Here is a 17217-nt window from a genome sequence, read left to right as displayed (position 1 = left end):
GGAGACTGATTTACCTTTATTGACCTTTGCCAGATTAGATTCTCTAGTGGTACAAGCGATAGACAAGTGCAGCTGATTTATAACACACAAGGCTTTGGATCTTGATTTGCACCTAAATGAAAGAGTACTTCAAAATGACAAACCTCCCTGAGGACTAAATACTGCCTCTGAGCTGAACGTACCAGACATGCATAACACACACTCATCGCTGCAAACCTGTGACTGCACAGGACACGCATGCACAGCCCAGAGTCCCACGCCAGGAAACAGCTGATAAATCACAACCTTTTTCTAGTATCTTTTTTATTTTCCTATTAAGTTCCAGGAGCATCCCTGCTGCTTTGAATCCCTTTGGTACTACAACACACCTAAAAAAAAAAAAAAAGGGAGGGAGGGGGAGAAGAAAAAACCAGGCATGTTCACAAAAGTTTCTGGTCCTTGCACTGTGGGAAGGAAGGTGGGAGGACACAGGAAAGATAAGGAAGGCACAGATATCTAGTGGATCAAGTATTTTCTCTTTAGTCCCTGTGACCAACTTACAAGGATGTATTAAAATCCAATCCGTCCCCAGATTTGGGGCTATGGTGGGTACACAGGGACTTTAGTTCTAGCACCACTAAAAAGCACCACTAAAAAGCACCTCCAAAGAGCAACAAAACCAGAGGACCTGTTCGGTAGAGCTGGTTACATAGTCCTGGTTTAGTTGCAGAGCACCTGGGAGCAATAAACACAAACAGCACTTTGCATTCATCTGTGTGTCAAATATGGCACATCGTGTGCTCCCGTACTAATTGACAGAAACCAGCAGCTCCCCTGCACTAATGAGAGCGCCCATTACATCTAATTATCTGAGGTTCTCTTCCAGGTCCTGTTACATTTACACTCAAAATACATCTTTCAGCAAAGAGCCCTTTGGGGGGAAAAAAAAAAGGAAGAGAAACATAAATCCAATTAATCCCCCAAAGGGGCAGAAAGTTGGAGAATGCGGGTCATGCCAAGGAAAATGTTTCTGAGCACTGGGCACGTAACGGTAGGCCACTCGCAGGGTCATGTAACTGAGGATGCGCCACTCGTTACCCAATGACTGGCAAAGCACAGCGGCTGATCTCGGCATCGCGGGCGGCCACGGTCTGCTGTGTCTGGCACCCTGTCCTGAAGCACCCAAACAGCTGGGAGACTTCCCCGGGCCTTGGGTTCTCCTCCTCGCTGCTGGCAGGGACCGCAAGCCCAGCCCAAACAGTGCTTGCCAGGGCCCTGGGGTTCCTCTTGCTCTTTCTGTTGGCATGAGAAGATGGCTGGGGGGTTAGTTTGGGTTTCACGTTTATTTAATTTATTTTTTTTTTTAGATTTCTCCAGATGCTTCCTGGCACCACAGTGCATTTGAGAAAGGTTTTGCCTCTTAATGAGTTGTTTTGGTTGGGTGCCCATGGGACATTTCAGACAAGGGGTGGTGGATGACAACAGCATTGCGTGGGAAGAGAAGAGCAGAACAGTGGCACTAAAGCAGCTTCAATTATTCTCCATTTCCTGGGGACCAAGGAAGAAAGTGGCATCTCGGCAGAGTGCTGGTCTGTCACCATCAAAGAGGGCAGAGCCCATCCCCAGAGGCGAACGGTCCAGGGCCTGAGGGGCTTGTAGACAGTCAGTGCAGAGGGTTCGATACAGGCAGAAGTACAGTCGTCCTGGGACAGGGAGTGGTACAGGAGGTGTGAGAGGCGGCAGAGCATCGTGGGGTCTCGTGGCTGCTGTTTCTGAGCCCTGTAGGAATGGGTTGGACTGGCTGGTGGAGAGCAGGAGTGCAGGTCACAGGGCACCTGAAATGGCACAGGAAAGCAGAAAAACTCTGTGGGAGGCAGCTGGAGGCAGAGCGAGCTGTTTGTACAGTGCCTGGCAGGTCTGGGGCATGCATGACTGCAGCACGAAAACACAGCAACAGCCCTTTAAAACCACAGAAATACTTTTCAGGGACCCTGTAAACCCTAGAGTGCTTTTCAGGGATCTGCAAATGATGGCAAGGAAAAGCCAACTCCTGTGTCACACTGCAATTTATGTCAAATTTCTAAAGGGGAGTCTCTGTTCAACTGGAATATCTATAAGGACCGACACACCAAATCAGACTGGAAAACAGTGTGGCCAGTCTACAGCCTTCCCCTTCTGCTTTCTGCTGAGATTATCGGCACAGACTAGCCTTTGCTTGCCCTCTCCTGTAATCTAACTTCCAGAGGATGCTCCTTCTAGTACAGACCGCCTGGCAGAACAACGCTTCTGCATAACGCTTCTGCTCCTGTCCCTGGAGTAATCATTTGCAACACGTAAAAACCATTAAACACCTCCTCCAGACTGGCAGGTGCCGGCGAATTGTTCATCCTCTCTTTCAAGGCTGCGGGGATCTCCATGGCAAGTGGGCTAAGGGAGCTCAGTCTGGGCTCTCCGTGCCCCTAAACACAGGGGACCAGAGGTCTGGCAGCTTTCTGCCAGCACCCTGACCCTCCCACAGCCGAGCAGCAGCAGGAGTCCCCAGGCTGGCAGATACCGACAGTGACTTTAAACATGCACTTGAACATCCTCACTCCCTTGTCTGGAGCTGAGCAAACAGAGGACTGGTGCTTTCAGAAGAGAGGTGCACGGTGACTCAGTTGTTGAGGGAGAAACCTCTGTCAACATGTAAGCAAATGATGGATTGCTCCATCTGCCCAGATGTCCTTGTTACCCTGAGGAGGAACCAGTCCATCTACTCCATCACTGAGCTTTGTGATATCTCTCCCCACAAAGGCCCTTTGGAGGCTGTTGGATTTGGGGTTATGATATTAAGTGTTGCTAGAAGAAACCTACCCAGAGTCCCAGGAGAATAGGCCTGAGAGACCTCACCCAGTCCACCTAGTCCATCCTATACTTATGTCTTTCCCCATCTTTGCCAAACCAGTTCTTAAAAGACCTCCAGGAATGGATACGCCACAACATCCCCAGACAACCCATTCCAGTGAGTCACTAATCATTACTGGTAGGAACGAGTGTCTAACCTGCTGCATTTAAGCCTATTACCTCTTGTCCCATTCATCACTGGATTGCTCCATTCCTTTCTGCAACAGTCTCTTCTGTATGTGAAGACTACTGAGGTGTCCCACCACATGCTCAGCAGCACCACACGGATCCACCTCTTGGACCCCAGCCCGGAACAAACACACCGACCTTATACGAACAGGCAGCATGGTCATCTTTTTCTCCATTTGTCTCCAGTCTTCTTCCCCTGTCCATGCGTGCTGGTGTTCCTGCGGTGCCACCTCAGCTGGCTCTCTAGTGCATTCACCTGGTGAGGATGAGAAAGCAGCAGCTCTAAGAGGAGTCTGCACCATTGCACAGATAATCTTTAACCTGTCCCAAATACAAGAAGAAAGTGCCGGCTCAAGTTACCTTCACTGAGGCTCAAACTTGCGTTTTACCCTGCAGTTGTAGAGGTCTGAGCTCACAGAGCTCAGCTTCATCTCTTCTCTCCCTACTCTACCTCTTCTGTACCTGCCGCTAGTTCCCTCTGATCGGATGGTTGCTCCTGGCTCTGGAGGACACAGAAGTCGCAGAGGCTGCCCGTAGCAAATAGCTAAATCCTGCTCCCGGGGTGACTCCATGGAAGACAAACATTGGGGCGCAAAGTTTTACCTGTTTCCGTAGGGAAGCAACTGTCTTCTCCAGTTCAGCCACAAGGGACTCGAGATTCTCTCTGGAGGAAGGGCTCAGAGAAGGTGCCTCATTTCTGGGGTCAGGGATAGAAAGTGAAAGGGATTATGCAAACGTCAGCTTCCTGGATGAGAAAATCATTCTGCCTTCTCCAACATCAGCCTCCAAGAAAGTATCAAACAGAAGGGCCCAACTCCCAGATTCACCTGCCAAGAGATGCCAACCAAACAGCCACTCGGGCCAGATATTTAAATACCAGTGTTGGGCTCTGCACTGAAGTGTTGGAGGACTTTGACCAAGCTCAGCATCTACCTACTGAAACACCCCTGACCCCAGACCTCTGCAGAATGCCAATTTCAAAGCCCTGAACGGACTGAGTTATTAAAAACTTTTCTTATGCTTCATAAAATGGAGGTAAAAGAAGTGGTGATACTACACCTGGGGAAGGCAGGCTTATGCTTGGCAGGGTTTTCTTCTGGGTAGCTGAAACCAGGAGACCTCTTGCTTCGGAATCGTTGCGAAAGAGCCCTGAATTGCCCACGTGTCTGGCAGTCTTGGGAAGGAAGGGAAAGTCTGCAGTGAGCACTCGTGTTTAAAGCAGAACCATGTGGATTGAAGTGTGAATGAGGCAGCAGTGCCCTCCTTCACCATCCATGCTTGACATATCTCTTATGCCAGAGGGGAGTAGGCAACAAAGGTGTGTAACAGGGCATGCATCATGCATGGCTTCCCATGTCTCAGCTGGACATCTGTACCCAGAATATAGCACAAAGGGACCATGGCAGGATCTGTGGTTTAATGGCAGAGTTTTACAGACTCCCAAATGAATCTGTACGGTGATAACGTGGTGGGGATCACCATGCCTACGTCCTGTTTCAGTCTCTCCCCCAGGCATGAGCTATTGGCTGCTGCCAGAGACAGAAGCCCCCAGCCAGGTGGACCTTCAGCCAGATTCAACGAAGCTAACAGGCTTCCTAGAGAGGTGGTCGATACCCTGAGCCTGTTAGTGTTTAAGATGCATTTGGACAATGCCCTTAATAATTTGCTTTAACTTTTGGTCAGCCCTGAAGTGGTCAGGCAGTTGGACTAGATGATCGTTGTAGGTCCCTTCCAACTGAAATATTCTATTCTATTCTGTTCTATCCTATCCTACCCTACCCTCCTCTTTGCACCCATTTGCTGACACACAGTTCTCATGGTATAGCATGAAACCAGTTCCCGGTATTTCATATAAGCTGACGGCATGTGATGAATGCCACCCAGAGCCATCCCCACGTCAGTCGGTGCTAGAGCAGCCTCCTTCCTTACCCTCACAACAGTCCTGCCACAAGCGGAGGTCCACCGCGGGAATCTCTTCACAGCCGACCATGCCCTGCGGGTACGATGCCACCCGGAAGACATCTCTCTGGAGCTGCTGGATGTGGTCACTGTTGTCACAGATGACACGAGCAAGGGATGTCTGTCTGATCTGAGTCAGCTGCGCCGGCATGAAGACCCCAGGATTCTCATACCAAAATCTGCGGTGAGTTGTAATCACAGCATGACTCAGGAGTAGGAGAAGAGGATGGGGAGTGAGGCTGGGAGAGGGAGAAGAGTTCCCCTACATCTGTGTGGCAGCACCCACACCCCTCAGAAGGAGCTTGAACCCCCGTGAGCTGCTGGCCAGAGCTACAAGGTGCCACCACCTGCAGGCACAGCCCCTTGCAAGGGAATCCCAAGGCTCAGACAGCTCTGCTGTAGCAGGTTGGGACACGGGTGAACAATGCTCCTGCCCTAAGCGCATCACCAGGCAAAGACGTGTCTCATTCACACAAGCAGCAAATAGGAATTAGAAGGAAGCTCCTGCGGACATTTTCTAGCACTTTCAGGAGACATTGGGCACATCCTCAATGGCGCCCAGTGTCCTGCCGTGAAATGAGAATCATTAAATCAGGAAAGGACACACGGACAGTAACTGTGGCAAGTCCTTTTGCAAATGCACTGGACAGAGGAGACTCTTCCTCGTATCGTAAGACAAGAAATAATCAAAAATTACAGGTTCTGTTCCTCCCTGTAGGGAGAAAGTTCCCCCAAACAGAACACTAAAGACTTTGGGTTGACTCCGATGATAATACCTATCTCCATCCCTCAGCCTTCTGAACTGCGTCGTTAACAGGCACATCAACGTTGGTCCAACTCTGGTACCAGGGACAAGATCCTCCACCATCAATGCTGGAAACAGGTCAATATTTTTGGTAGTTCCATATAAACTGCAGGATAACAGATATTAAAAAGAAGTTAAAAGACCATCAAAGAGTGGAGATAATATAAATCTGATCCCATCATAGGAATTTGTATGCAAGGAACTCATCTGGACAGTATTTGTAATGATCTTATCTAAAAGACAATGGGATAAAGGCCTGCCTTGGAAAGAGGCAGCCGGCGCACATAGGATGCAGTTTAGTCTCACTGGAAAATAGCTCCAAGGCTCAATCTGCTCCCAAACCACACCACAGCAGTGCCTGATGACATTCCACTCAGAACCAGACTGATCACTTGGAGAGACCTCATTTGTCTTACCCCGTTCTTAAACCACAGCTATTACCCTATCTTAACATCTGTGGGTAGCAATATCTGGGAAGGTTATTCGATGGGTGTCCTGGGAGGAGCAGAAACTTTCCACTGACTGATCTCCAGTGATTTTGATGCTTCCAAGTCCAGGCTACAGTACCTCCTGAGCTTTTCCCTGATCTCCAAGTTCTTTATCTCATTTCTGAGGTCCTCAAACTCCTGTGCAGATGAGAGGTTGCAGAAGACCCTGAAGTCGTTGTAAGGTGGGATGCCATGGTCTCGCCCTCTCTGGATGTTGATAGCGGCCAAGTCCAGTGAGACAGAGTGTGCCATGGAGAAGAGTTTCTCCGTCAGCTCCATGTTGAGGAGTTCGGAGGGGACCCGCATTTTCCCAGGAACCCCAAACAGCCCACGGAGGAGGGGGTCGATCCCACCCTCCTGTGTGATCCTGAAAGGGGAGAAGAAGGCCTTGTGCAGGGGGATGTGGCCTTGGCGGATGGGCTGGAAGGTCTCGTTCAGCCGGTACAGGATGGGGTTGATCAAGGTGTGCCCGAAGCGGAAGGCAGCAGTGGCAAAGGCGTTGAGAATCCCCGCATTGATGTTGGGGTTGTAGCCTTTGTACTCACCCAGCATCTTCATCCCAGCTTCCCCAAGGACCTTGGGGAGCCACTGGGCATAGGTGATATGCTGCATCTGGGCACCCACAATCTTCCGTGCCTCATGATAGAGGAGGTCTCCATCCCAGTGGGGATTGAGGGCCGACAGCTCCATGGCAATGCGGTTGTGCTCCCTGAACCAAAGTGTGTGCATGGCCGTGAGACCCAGCTGCTCATTGGCACGGTGGTCTCCTGCCAGGAAGCACGGCACGGGGCTCTCGTTCTCATCTCTCATGCACTCAGTGGGTGGCCCCACAGCAAAGGGAAGGAGATGCTTCCCTGAGCTGGGCACAGCTTGCCCTTGCTTCAGCAGCCCATTTTGGCTGCTCAGATCCCGCAGCTCCCGTGATTCCTGCTCTGTGCTGCCGTAAACATTGGAAGCATCGATGTAAGACGTCAGGTGGTTGATCTGCTCCCTGGCGTAGACGGAGTTCATCAGCAGGGAGGTCATCCCACTGCCACACACAGGGCTCGAGCGGACAAAGAACATGCAGCGCCCGTTCCTCACGCGGGGGTCATTGGCAGGGACCATGACAGAGAAGCAAGGCGGGTCGTTGCTGCACACCTTGCTGCAGGGTGCTCCATCTGAGAAGCGGGACATGCTAATGGCTGCCACTGTCTGGTCCATGTCATGGTCCAGGAACTGGCCCCACTGCATCAGCATGTGTGTGAACTGGTCATCAGGGGTGATGGTCTCAGTCCCGACCATGGCAGTGGAGACGAGGCGCGGTAGAGGAAGGGGCAGGTCCCTGGCATCTTCTGCCAAGGAAAACCCCCGGGGGAGGTTAAATCCATTCTGGTAGGCAGGTTTGAGGAGCCTCTGGAAGGCTGTGAGAGATGCACCCCACATCGGGTGCTGGAGGTTGTTGCAAGACCCATCGTGGGTCCTGTACTTCTTGTGGAAGCAGATATCCGAGCAGTTTGGCGTGCGGCGGTGGGCAGAGCAGCCTGACAGGTTGGCAATCATGTTCAGGTAGTGAGGGGACACCAAGTCATTGTACCGATAGCCTGCGAAGGTAAAGGCAAAGCACCAGGTCAGACCACGGCTGCTGTAGCCATCCGGTTCCTACCATCCCGTGTAAGGGCTCTGTGTGAAACCTGCTGCTGGGATTGTCAGGGTGGGCACGGGAAGGCCAGGTCTCTGATCATGGTGTTGCTATGTAATTTATGGAAGGTTAAATGAAGCACAGCATCATACCAGGTCTACAGAGAAGAAAAGAAGGGGAAAAGAGTTTAGTATAAACTGCGCAGAGGTGGAAACCAGAAATGTTGTGACTGGCAGACCACACTGTGAGGGTGGTCTTGGTCTCCATCCTGGGTTTATTTTACGTCTCTCCAGGTTATTACTGCAACCTCGAGCACCATCGACCATCCAAACCCTACGTGACGAGCAGCAGGGAAGCTGTGGGTGACTGCCAGGGCACTACGCCATGCGAAAGCGCTGAATAAAGCTGCGCTGTGCAGATGCTGACAGGGCAATGAGGAGGAGAGGCTGGCAGAACGACCAGCCCAGACGAGACCTGCAGCCTGGAGAGAGACTCCTCGCAGTCTGGAATACATCCAGGCAGGCAAAAATATTTACGGGCCCCAAACGTACATGCCTGCTACATGGTGATTCACATGCATAGGTAGAAACATGCAGTGTATGGGAACGTCTGTTGTACACAAAGGAGGTCCCAGCTAGCAACTTTTGGAGTCCAGCTGCTGGATGCTTGGACCTCTCCAGGCATTTTTGGTGTTGCACTGCTTTGTTGCTTGCTATCCTGCCTCGATAAAAGGAACCTGAGTGGCTGGAACCCATCTGAGTTTGTAGCTAAGAGGTCAAAGTAGCAGAGAGACAAAGGAGTGATATCCCCCTTCCTCTCTTACAGCACCCAAATACTTCAGAGTTTTCAGTATTTTTCTCGTTGCCACTTGGAGGGCACGAAACATCTCTGACCATGCTGCTGAGGGTCTGAACCTTAGATCCACAAAGGTACTCCTTTGTGAGTTAGATGGCTAAATATTTTTACATTAGGGCTTTCATAGCCAGTCAAGAAATCTTTAGCAAAATGGGGAACTGAACCACTTTCCTGAGAACCGGGTTAGTATGGCAACCACAAGACCAGCCCTCCAGCTGTTATGAAAACCATGGCATGTAAGAGAGCATTGCGACCCAGACAACACATTTCTTGACGTACCCAAATTTGCACTTTTTAAACTTTCTGGATGTCTACACATTGTTGTTTTAATTTAATCCTATGCACAAAGTTAAGAAGGGAAATAAAATCTCTCCTACCTGTGACATTCATATCCACGATCAGACCTTGTTGCACATGTTCCTGAATCAGCTGCAAGGTCCTTTCAAAGATCTCACCTGCCCTGGCTGTTTCAAGGGTGTAAGGGTCCCGGGGGTAACGGAAGAGAGCCAGCAAGTCATTGGGCGTCTTGGGACGTCTGTTTCAAGGAATTAGAAGTGATGCAGGAACATTAAAATAAATACACTCTGTTCAGAGCAATGAGACTGCAGGCAGCAGGAGTCAGGCTCTAAGCTTGGCCTGGTGCTTGACCCCCAAAACAAGTGTATGAGAATGATGTGGCTTGCCTGCATATTGCAGATGATTAAAGAAAGGGTATTTTTCCCCAGGAAAATACACATATTTAATTTCCTCAGCATCTCTTTTTTTTTTCCTGCTATTGTAATTTATTTTTCACTTTTCAACAGCTGAAACCCAGAGGTTTTGGGCTTAATACAAACTATCTATCTTTTCAATAAAAACATATATTGGGGTGGAAGAGGAGGGAATTACCATTCACTCAGGAAGTAATTTTTCATTGAGGAAATGGTTAGAATTATTATATTATTATTTCTGTTCACCCTCCACAAAGTCAGTTGCATTTATGAAATGACCACGCTGATTATTTTCTTCTCTATGCACTGTCTCCGGAGCCAAATCCAGCTGACAAAATGCACATCACAGATGTAAGTGACGTAAGAGGTGATATTCATGTATCAGATACTCGTGTATCAGAGTTTTCCAGAATCCCAAATGCCTGTTATGAAACTATCACATCCTTACATCTACATGGTGCAGCTTCAACCTCCAATACTCAAAGCAATACTGTAGCTTTCATTTGTGGATTGTCAACGACAAAATGAGATTTGAGAAAGCTTCGTTCAGTGTCTCTTTCAGCTCTTTTCTGCTTCAAGTCTCAGATCGCGGCGCTTCACACACTTACTTGCTAAACAGCTCAGTGCGTGTTGAATTGATGGCGTGGTCCACGCTGCTGATGGCTTCCCGTATCGACGTGGCTACAAACGTGTCGCCGCTCCGACCGACGTCCGTGGCTTTCCAAAGCAGAAAGAAAGAACAAAAAAGTCTTAATTTACTTTGACATTAATTTGTCTTCCAAGCTCAAGAAAATCTGTGTATCGGTACAAGCCCCATAGTAACTCCACTGCAGGTCAAACTCCTTTTCCATTTGCAACATAAACACCATGAAACTTTTTTTTTTAAAAAAAAACAAATATTCTGAAGAAGAAATTAACTGCCTGAAAAAGAAGGTGACTTTTTCAGGAGATGGCTGTGGAACACATATTCAGAGTTCGCTCCTGTACAGCTTTGCAAATAAATGCCTGCTTTGGTTGGTGGTTAAACTGGAAAAAGAAAATGTGAAAAATCACAGCAAGTTAACCCAAAATAATGTATTTACTTCCCACAAAGGAAACTTCTAAAATTCATGAAATTCATTTGAACGTATTGCTCATACATTAATTTTCCATTTGTGGAACACTTCTAATTCAGTTCAAATTTAGCGTTAACACATCAGATACATCATCTTAAAACAAAAAAGAAAGCTGTTGTTTGAATACCTTCAGAAGTAAACCCATGAATTCTTAAAAATTACTACAGAATGCATTTTTTAAGCCAGGGCCTTTGTCACAGATGAACAAACCAGTTCCCATTTGGCTACTGGCATATGCAATCGCCAGCTGGAAAATGAGGTACCAACCAAGAATAAATCACAGAAATTATCTTAGGAATAATTTCAAACAACAAAGAAATTTCAGATTATTCTCACCCCCTTGCACACAATCCCTGTATAGAAAATGATACTAAATTCACCTAATAAGCTATTCGCTATTCATGCTGGTTATTCCTGCGTGCTTGAGGAACAGCCCTCTACTTATATTTTTAACCTTATTGCTTGCCTTTGATTTTTTTCCCTTGCCAGTTCTTCCTTACCCTCTAAGAAGTACAATTTCTACTCTTGACCTCTGGTTTGACTAGCAGAGGAGTGCTACTCCTCTTTATTCATTACAGTTCCCCTAATGCACGGAGCAGCAGCTTGAAAACGAGCGACTTGTTTCCCATCCCCAAGAGACTGAGCAAACACTTAAAACCCTGTATTTGCGGTGACAATGTTGTTCTCCTTCTCCCTCCCCTGGCGTGCGAGGTTACGGTCAGACGATGACTTGTGAGTGTGTTGGCACATCATAATAAGTTTCTCCCTCCCAGCAGAGGCAGTAACTACACGCACACCGACAGCTCGGTTTGCAGGAGGCAGTTTAAGACAACACTTTTGGCTTTTCAGGGAGCAATTGCAGCTCAGCTGAGAAAACAGCGAGGAGCAGCTGGGAGGTGCATGGGGTTTCACAACTCAGCGACTCTGATCACACCTGCGAGGGACCTGTCTGCAAAGAAGCTAAAGAAATAACAGAGTTATCTGTTCAAAGTGTAGATGTCAACACAGCATAGCCCCTCCTTACACAAGAGCAAAAGAAGACTCAAGAGGACCACAGGAGATACCCTACCGGTGATGGTGAGCTGCATAGCGCTGGAGGTGAAGCCAAAGGGGTTTCTTGCTATGCACTCGTATCTGCCCTGGTCAGCCACGCCGAGGTCTTGAATAGCAAGGGTCCCGTCTTGGCTTATGTGGAACTTGCCACTCTCTGTGATCTGGATACCCTCCTGTTGCACCATCAAAAGACAGAAAACGTGTCAGGGTATGGAAAGCTTCCCATCATCCCAGCCTTCAGCCTATTCAGCACACCCGCAAATGGATGCGATGAACTAACGTGGCCACCAGATGTTAGCATTGCTCTTCCAAAGAAACCAGAAAGCCATCCAAGGACATCTGCTCCTGCCTGGACCCACTGAGAGGAGGTCCTTGCTCAGCTCCTTTACCCTGGTCCACCTTCAGGCACTCCCTGCAGGGCACAGACACCCCACGCATTTCTCTGCACTTCTTACAGACAGGCTGGCTGGAGCGAGTGCTGTGCCCTGATGCTGTCACAGAAGTTTCATGGCACATAAATAAGTCTAAAAGTTTTGGGACAATCTGAAACTGATGGATTTTTGCTGGCCTTGAACTGTAGATACCAGCTTTTCCTGGCTCTGGGCAGCATTGCTGATCGAAGTGCTGCGAGCAGCAGCTCGCTCAAACCCCACCTCTTAACCTGTCTGGTGGCTTCAGGTTTTACTTTTTTATTCTCCTGTTTCTTAACATCTTTCTGCTGCCCTGCCCCAATCTAATGCTTACTCTGCTGCCCTCCCAGGCTCTTTTCTTCTGCTCCCACTGCTGGCTGGAGCCCAAGGCAAACTGCAAGGTCACCTCCCACGAGACCTCTGCAGGGTAACTGAGGCTCAAGCATTTTCCCCTCTAATTTGTTCTGTGCCTGACTGTGCTCAAAGGCAGGGCAGGTCCCAGTGAAGGTCACTGGTGTTGTACTGCGGCACAGCAGGAAAAAGTCTGAAGAGCTTCATCTAATGAATTCTTGAAAAGAGCAGCCAGGCTGCAGCGTGATTGTGAGGGATCGTGGCTTTGCCCCATCAAAGCTGGAGCCAACCAGCATCATCCAGTTCCACCAGTGGGAATCCTGGAAATAAGGACAAACTACTTAGAAAAAAAATCCATTTTCAGTTTTTTCCAGGAATAGCAAATCAAGCGTTTCTAACATCCTGGAAGGTCACTTGCTTCAAGTTACTCGTTTGGAAGGAAGAACAAGAGAAAACAGGAACGTGCGTTGCAAGGCTTCGAGCCCGAGAAAGAGCAACATTCTTTTAGACCATTAAAACCCCCAAATCAGTGGAAATGTTGGTCCTTAAATTTTCAAACACAATTTCTTCCATGTGTATTGCACAAACTGATTTAACTAGTTGAGCTGGGACAGGTGTTTAACGAGAGAGTTGTTTAATGCCCCCAGGGAGGGGCCACCCTGCTTCCTGGTGTCTGCTGAGTACGTGGTATCATCTCTTACTTTGACCCAGGTTATGGTGGGCCGTGGATCTCCTTGGGCGGCGCAAGTAATGGCAACGTCCTGGCCTGTCTCTGCCACCACGTCTTGGGGGGGATGAAGGAACACGGGTATCACTGTGCAATACAGGGAAAAAAGCCACAAGTGCAAGAAATGCGTCAAGGAAAATAGAGAAATCTGCGTGCAAAACATCTCAGCATGGGCAAACCAGAGATGCTGGGCTCTTTCTGCTGTTGCAAGGGCTCTTCAAAGGGGTGTCAGTTTACCCGTGCTCTCTGTCTCTCTACCAAGTCCTCTGTAGTTTACGTTCATTATTTTCTGCTCCTGTGTGTCTCTACTTGGGGCAATTACATAGGAATGTGCTGCGTTCTCCGTCATTTAAAATCATTAATTCAAAGGCTTTCTAGAAAAGATGCTTTAGCTGAAACGGGGATCGTGAATTGATTCAGGAATTATCAGATGGGGCTCTCTGGCAAGTGTTAGTCAGGTCAGATTAAATAATTATATTGATCTTGCTGGTCTTAAAATATTCTGTGAATTCTGTGCTTGAAGCATCACTAATATAATGTTTCTAGATAGTTTCCTTCCCTCCAGTCTACCATTAGTAAAATTCTGCCATGTTTGTGAACAAGCAGGGATGTTTACTTATTTAGAATGATTATTTATATGGCAACAAGAAAGGAAATGAAAACATGAAAGCATTCCTGTGTGACTTGTGTTTTACAGAGGCTTAATTTTAGAATACCTAAATTTAGGTTGAACCTATGACCTGGTAGCTAATGTTTAAGAGAAACGTTTCTGGAGCCAGAGTTAAATCTTCCTGAGAAGGAATCAGTTTTTTTGCAGAATATTTCATTTTAAAAAGAATCTTACAATTCATTCTGTAGAAAAGCCAAAATTTAAAAACAGTAAAAAAAAGATTACTAAGAATTTAATACATTTTTTTTGTAAATTCCCAGACAAAAATCCTTTTTTCCTTTCCTTTACCAAAATCATTTTCTCAATAACAACTCCCAAACACATTAAAGGGCCCCGTTTTTCACTCAAACTGGCCAGCTATCAGAGCTCATCTGATGGGCGTTAAAGCTCATTTCTGATCACATAACCCTGCCCTAGTGTTTATTTGTGCAGATGCCAACCGATACCGTCCCATTCCCTGCCCACACCAGACGAGTTTCAATCCCACGGTTATAGTTTTTCTAGACTACCAGATAAATTTTCAAGGAAAACTGAAGCAGCTTCTTCCAATTTACAAATTTTGGCACCCTGGAAACCTCTTTAGAGTTTCCCACCAACTGACGGGGCTCTTAGGGCTAGACGTCTGCTCCCAGGCAAAAGCAAAATCCCATCCCATAGAAACCAGGGCAATTCCCTGCCTTGTCAGACAGCGTGTTATATACCATAATGTTAACTTAATAAACCCATTTGCCAGCCCTTATTTCCCACCGCCTCACCAGCTTACCTCGTGGGGTCACCGACAGCTGTACCGGGAGGGTCCTCACTCCGATGGCACTGATGGCATGGCATTCGTACTGGCCTTGGTCATGCAAAGCTACCCTCATCACCCGCAGAGTACCCGTGGAGAGGATGCTGTGCCTCCGGTCACTTGGCAGTGGCCCACCTGGTCAAACAAGCCGTGCGATTTGTTAATTGTCTGTGAGATTTCTCTTCCCGTCACTGGAGGTATCTGTGTGACAGTTAAAAATTTCATTTCCTTCCCAACACGACATCAGCCACCCTGAAATACCATCTTCATCTTGCTAAGTGAGGAACAGGACAGATGCTGCTCTTCCCACACCCAGGATCATGACTGAGTTGTCTTGTCTAAGCAACTGGAAAGGAGTTCCTTTTTTTTCCAGTACCCTTTTTTTTTTTTCCTCATAAACCTTTTCTTAGTGCAAACTGCAGATTTACTGACACCTGATGGATAGCAAATCTGTGTTCAACTATCCAAACTGGTTGTTTAATCCAATAAATGGAAACATTTAGCACTGTCTTTTTTAATTTGGTATTTTGATTTTCTTTGGTTTGGAAACTGCATTGTTTCAATATTTCCTCTATTTAAGGATAAAAGTTCAAAATTAAAACGCTTTACCGAACCCTAACAAAATTATTAGAACTTCTCAGTTTAGCGACTTTTTTTTTTTAATATTCCATTTTCCTCCATATAAGGGCTCTATTTATTCATCCCAAACACCAAAAGGAATCTGAATCCACCCCACGCTGTCAAAAGTGGCTTTGAGAATGAGCGATGCTCCATCACTTCTCCTGCTTTTGTCTTGTTCTTAGCATGCCTTCTGTGAAAGCACTGTAAAGCCTGGTTGATCTTTGGATTGCCGAGTGACCTAGCGAACCTGGTTACAGAGCAGTTATTAACCTTACTTCTTGTCACTGTGCTCCTTTCCACATTTCTAAGAGATATCTTCTGAAATGTGGGCAGTAGAGGAAAACAGGTTAAAGGAGATGGAGAACATGCTGGTGGAGGAGAATTTCAGCTGGTCCTTCTTAACTCCGCGTCAGGGTTATTGCTGTGGAAGCTGGAATACAATAGCCATGAATTCTCCACAGCACTAAACCATTATTTATGGCTTGTGAAGCATAAGGAAAAGTTGGAGGGCCTCTGGGCCAAGCGTTATTGGCTTCTGTCCCAGAAAGCGTTGGATGGGATCAGTTCAGTGGAGCCAGCGCTAACAACCACCCGAGACTTTAAAAGTTCACCACCACCTGTTGACCCAAAGTGGTTTTTCCTAAGCTAAAAGAAACCTCAGAGGTGTGTCAGCGGTGAACGATGCTCTCCTGCAACACGCTCCCCAAGAGAAGCAAATCAATGACAATGATGGAGAGCTGGTACAGGGTGATACCCACCAACTCGGAATGTCCAGACCCTGCCTTTTCAAAGGAGGTAGGAAGCCACCGCAGGAGGAAGTTTGAAGCTTTCCATGGGTTTCATGCTGATGAAAAACAGCACACTCCTTCCTTCTGACATGACGACTTAGTGTGTCAAAGACCTAAGAGACTCCTTCCCCAGTGTTTAACATCATCCTTGGTGATCTACAATATACCTCCTAGTGTGACTAGGTCTGTGCCGATCACCATCTGTCCCGTGTCACCACTGCAAGTCATTGCCCTGGACCAGCAGCTCGGCTGTTCTCACCCACACCCCGTGGATGGTGGCCTGGGAGAGAAAGAAATCGCAGGTCAAGTGAGGCAGTACCTGCCCTTGTCCAGGCAATCACGGGTGGAGGGTGACCCTCGGCAGAGCAGGGGAAATCCACACTTTGTCCCTCAGTTACTGTCTGGTCAGTGGGGATGAGGAGAAACCTGGGAGAATCTGGAGGGGAAAGCAATGACTGAGCAGCAGGAAAAACTCAGGCAGCAAGCTCAGGTTAATTCTCAGTTCATGGGATCAGAACCAGTCACAGGGCTTAAACACAGCCCCGTGACCGAGCACTTTATCCCAGAAATGTCATCAGGCTGGGACTCCTCACCTTGCACTATGATCCTTGCTGTCGCCTGGATGGATCCCTCAGTGTTGCTGGCATTGCAGTTGTACTGCCCCTGGTCCGAGAAGGTGACGTTCCGAATGAAGAGTCCTCCAGAGCTGGTGATAGCGAAACGGGAATCCTGTGGTAAAGGAGAGCCTGTGCCAAGGGTCCAGCTGATGCGAGGGTGGGGGTGCCCAGAGACCCCACACTCCAAGGTGACGCTTTCCCCAATCAGCACTTCAGTGTTCTGCGGCTGGATCACAAAAGTGGGCTTGGCTGGAAGGAAACGAGTGCTTCAGAAACCAGAAGCCCTGCTGCCTGCTCAGTAACGGGCTTAAATCACTTGGACTCCTCATGCAGCCCAGCTAGCAGTCACCTGGCTCTTCCCTGACCTCCAAATCCTCGCTGTGAGCAATTCCCCCAGCGCTACTTCTTCCTACTACCTCCCCATCCCAGTCACTTAGTGCTGGAGCATCCCCACCCCTGTGTCCCCTTCACCCTTGATAACTCTGTGCCGCAGAATTCATCCCAGCCTCCAAACTCCCTCACCAGCCCCAAATTACCTTCAATCTCTAAACCCCGAATTTCCAACTCCCATGAAGGAACCCCCTTACAG

At 48.0% G+C, this 17217-nt stretch overlaps 1 protein-coding gene across 1 annotated transcript in view; it reads right to left on the bottom strand.

Moving 5' to 3' along the window:
• LOC143167031 (peroxidasin homolog) overlaps positions 1 to 17217 on the bottom strand; it is a 46525-nt gene continuing 29308 nt past the window's right edge. The window contains exons 10-23 of the mRNA XM_076352023.1: positions 16605 to 16877; positions 16331 to 16447; positions 14579 to 14737; positions 13120 to 13232; positions 11674 to 11830; positions 10098 to 10206; positions 9157 to 9314; positions 6383 to 7886; positions 5787 to 5921; positions 4981 to 5189; positions 4111 to 4225; positions 3655 to 3748; positions 3190 to 3307; positions 1 to 1814 (exon numbers count right to left, since the gene is read on the bottom strand). Of these exons, the coding sequence (XP_076208138.1) occupies positions 3212 to 3307; positions 3655 to 3748; positions 4111 to 4225; positions 4981 to 5189; positions 5787 to 5921; positions 6383 to 7886; positions 9157 to 9314; positions 10098 to 10206; positions 11674 to 11830; positions 13120 to 13232; positions 14579 to 14737; positions 16331 to 16447; positions 16605 to 16877 (3239 nt within the window). The 3' untranslated portion in view covers positions 1 to 1814; positions 3190 to 3211. The remainder of the gene's footprint in view (positions 1815 to 3189; positions 3308 to 3654; positions 3749 to 4110; positions 4226 to 4980; positions 5190 to 5786; positions 5922 to 6382; positions 7887 to 9156; positions 9315 to 10097; positions 10207 to 11673; positions 11831 to 13119; positions 13233 to 14578; positions 14738 to 16330; positions 16448 to 16604; positions 16878 to 17217) is intronic.

The sequence above is a fragment of the Aptenodytes patagonicus genome, chromosome 14 (assembly GCF_965638725.1).
Source record: "Aptenodytes patagonicus chromosome 14, bAptPat1.pri.cur, whole genome shotgun sequence".
Classification (NCBI taxonomy): domain Eukaryota; kingdom Metazoa; phylum Chordata; class Aves; order Sphenisciformes; family Spheniscidae; genus Aptenodytes; species Aptenodytes patagonicus.
The sequence above is the reverse complement of the archived record's forward strand: the minus strand, read 5'-3'. Positions and strand labels throughout refer to the sequence as shown.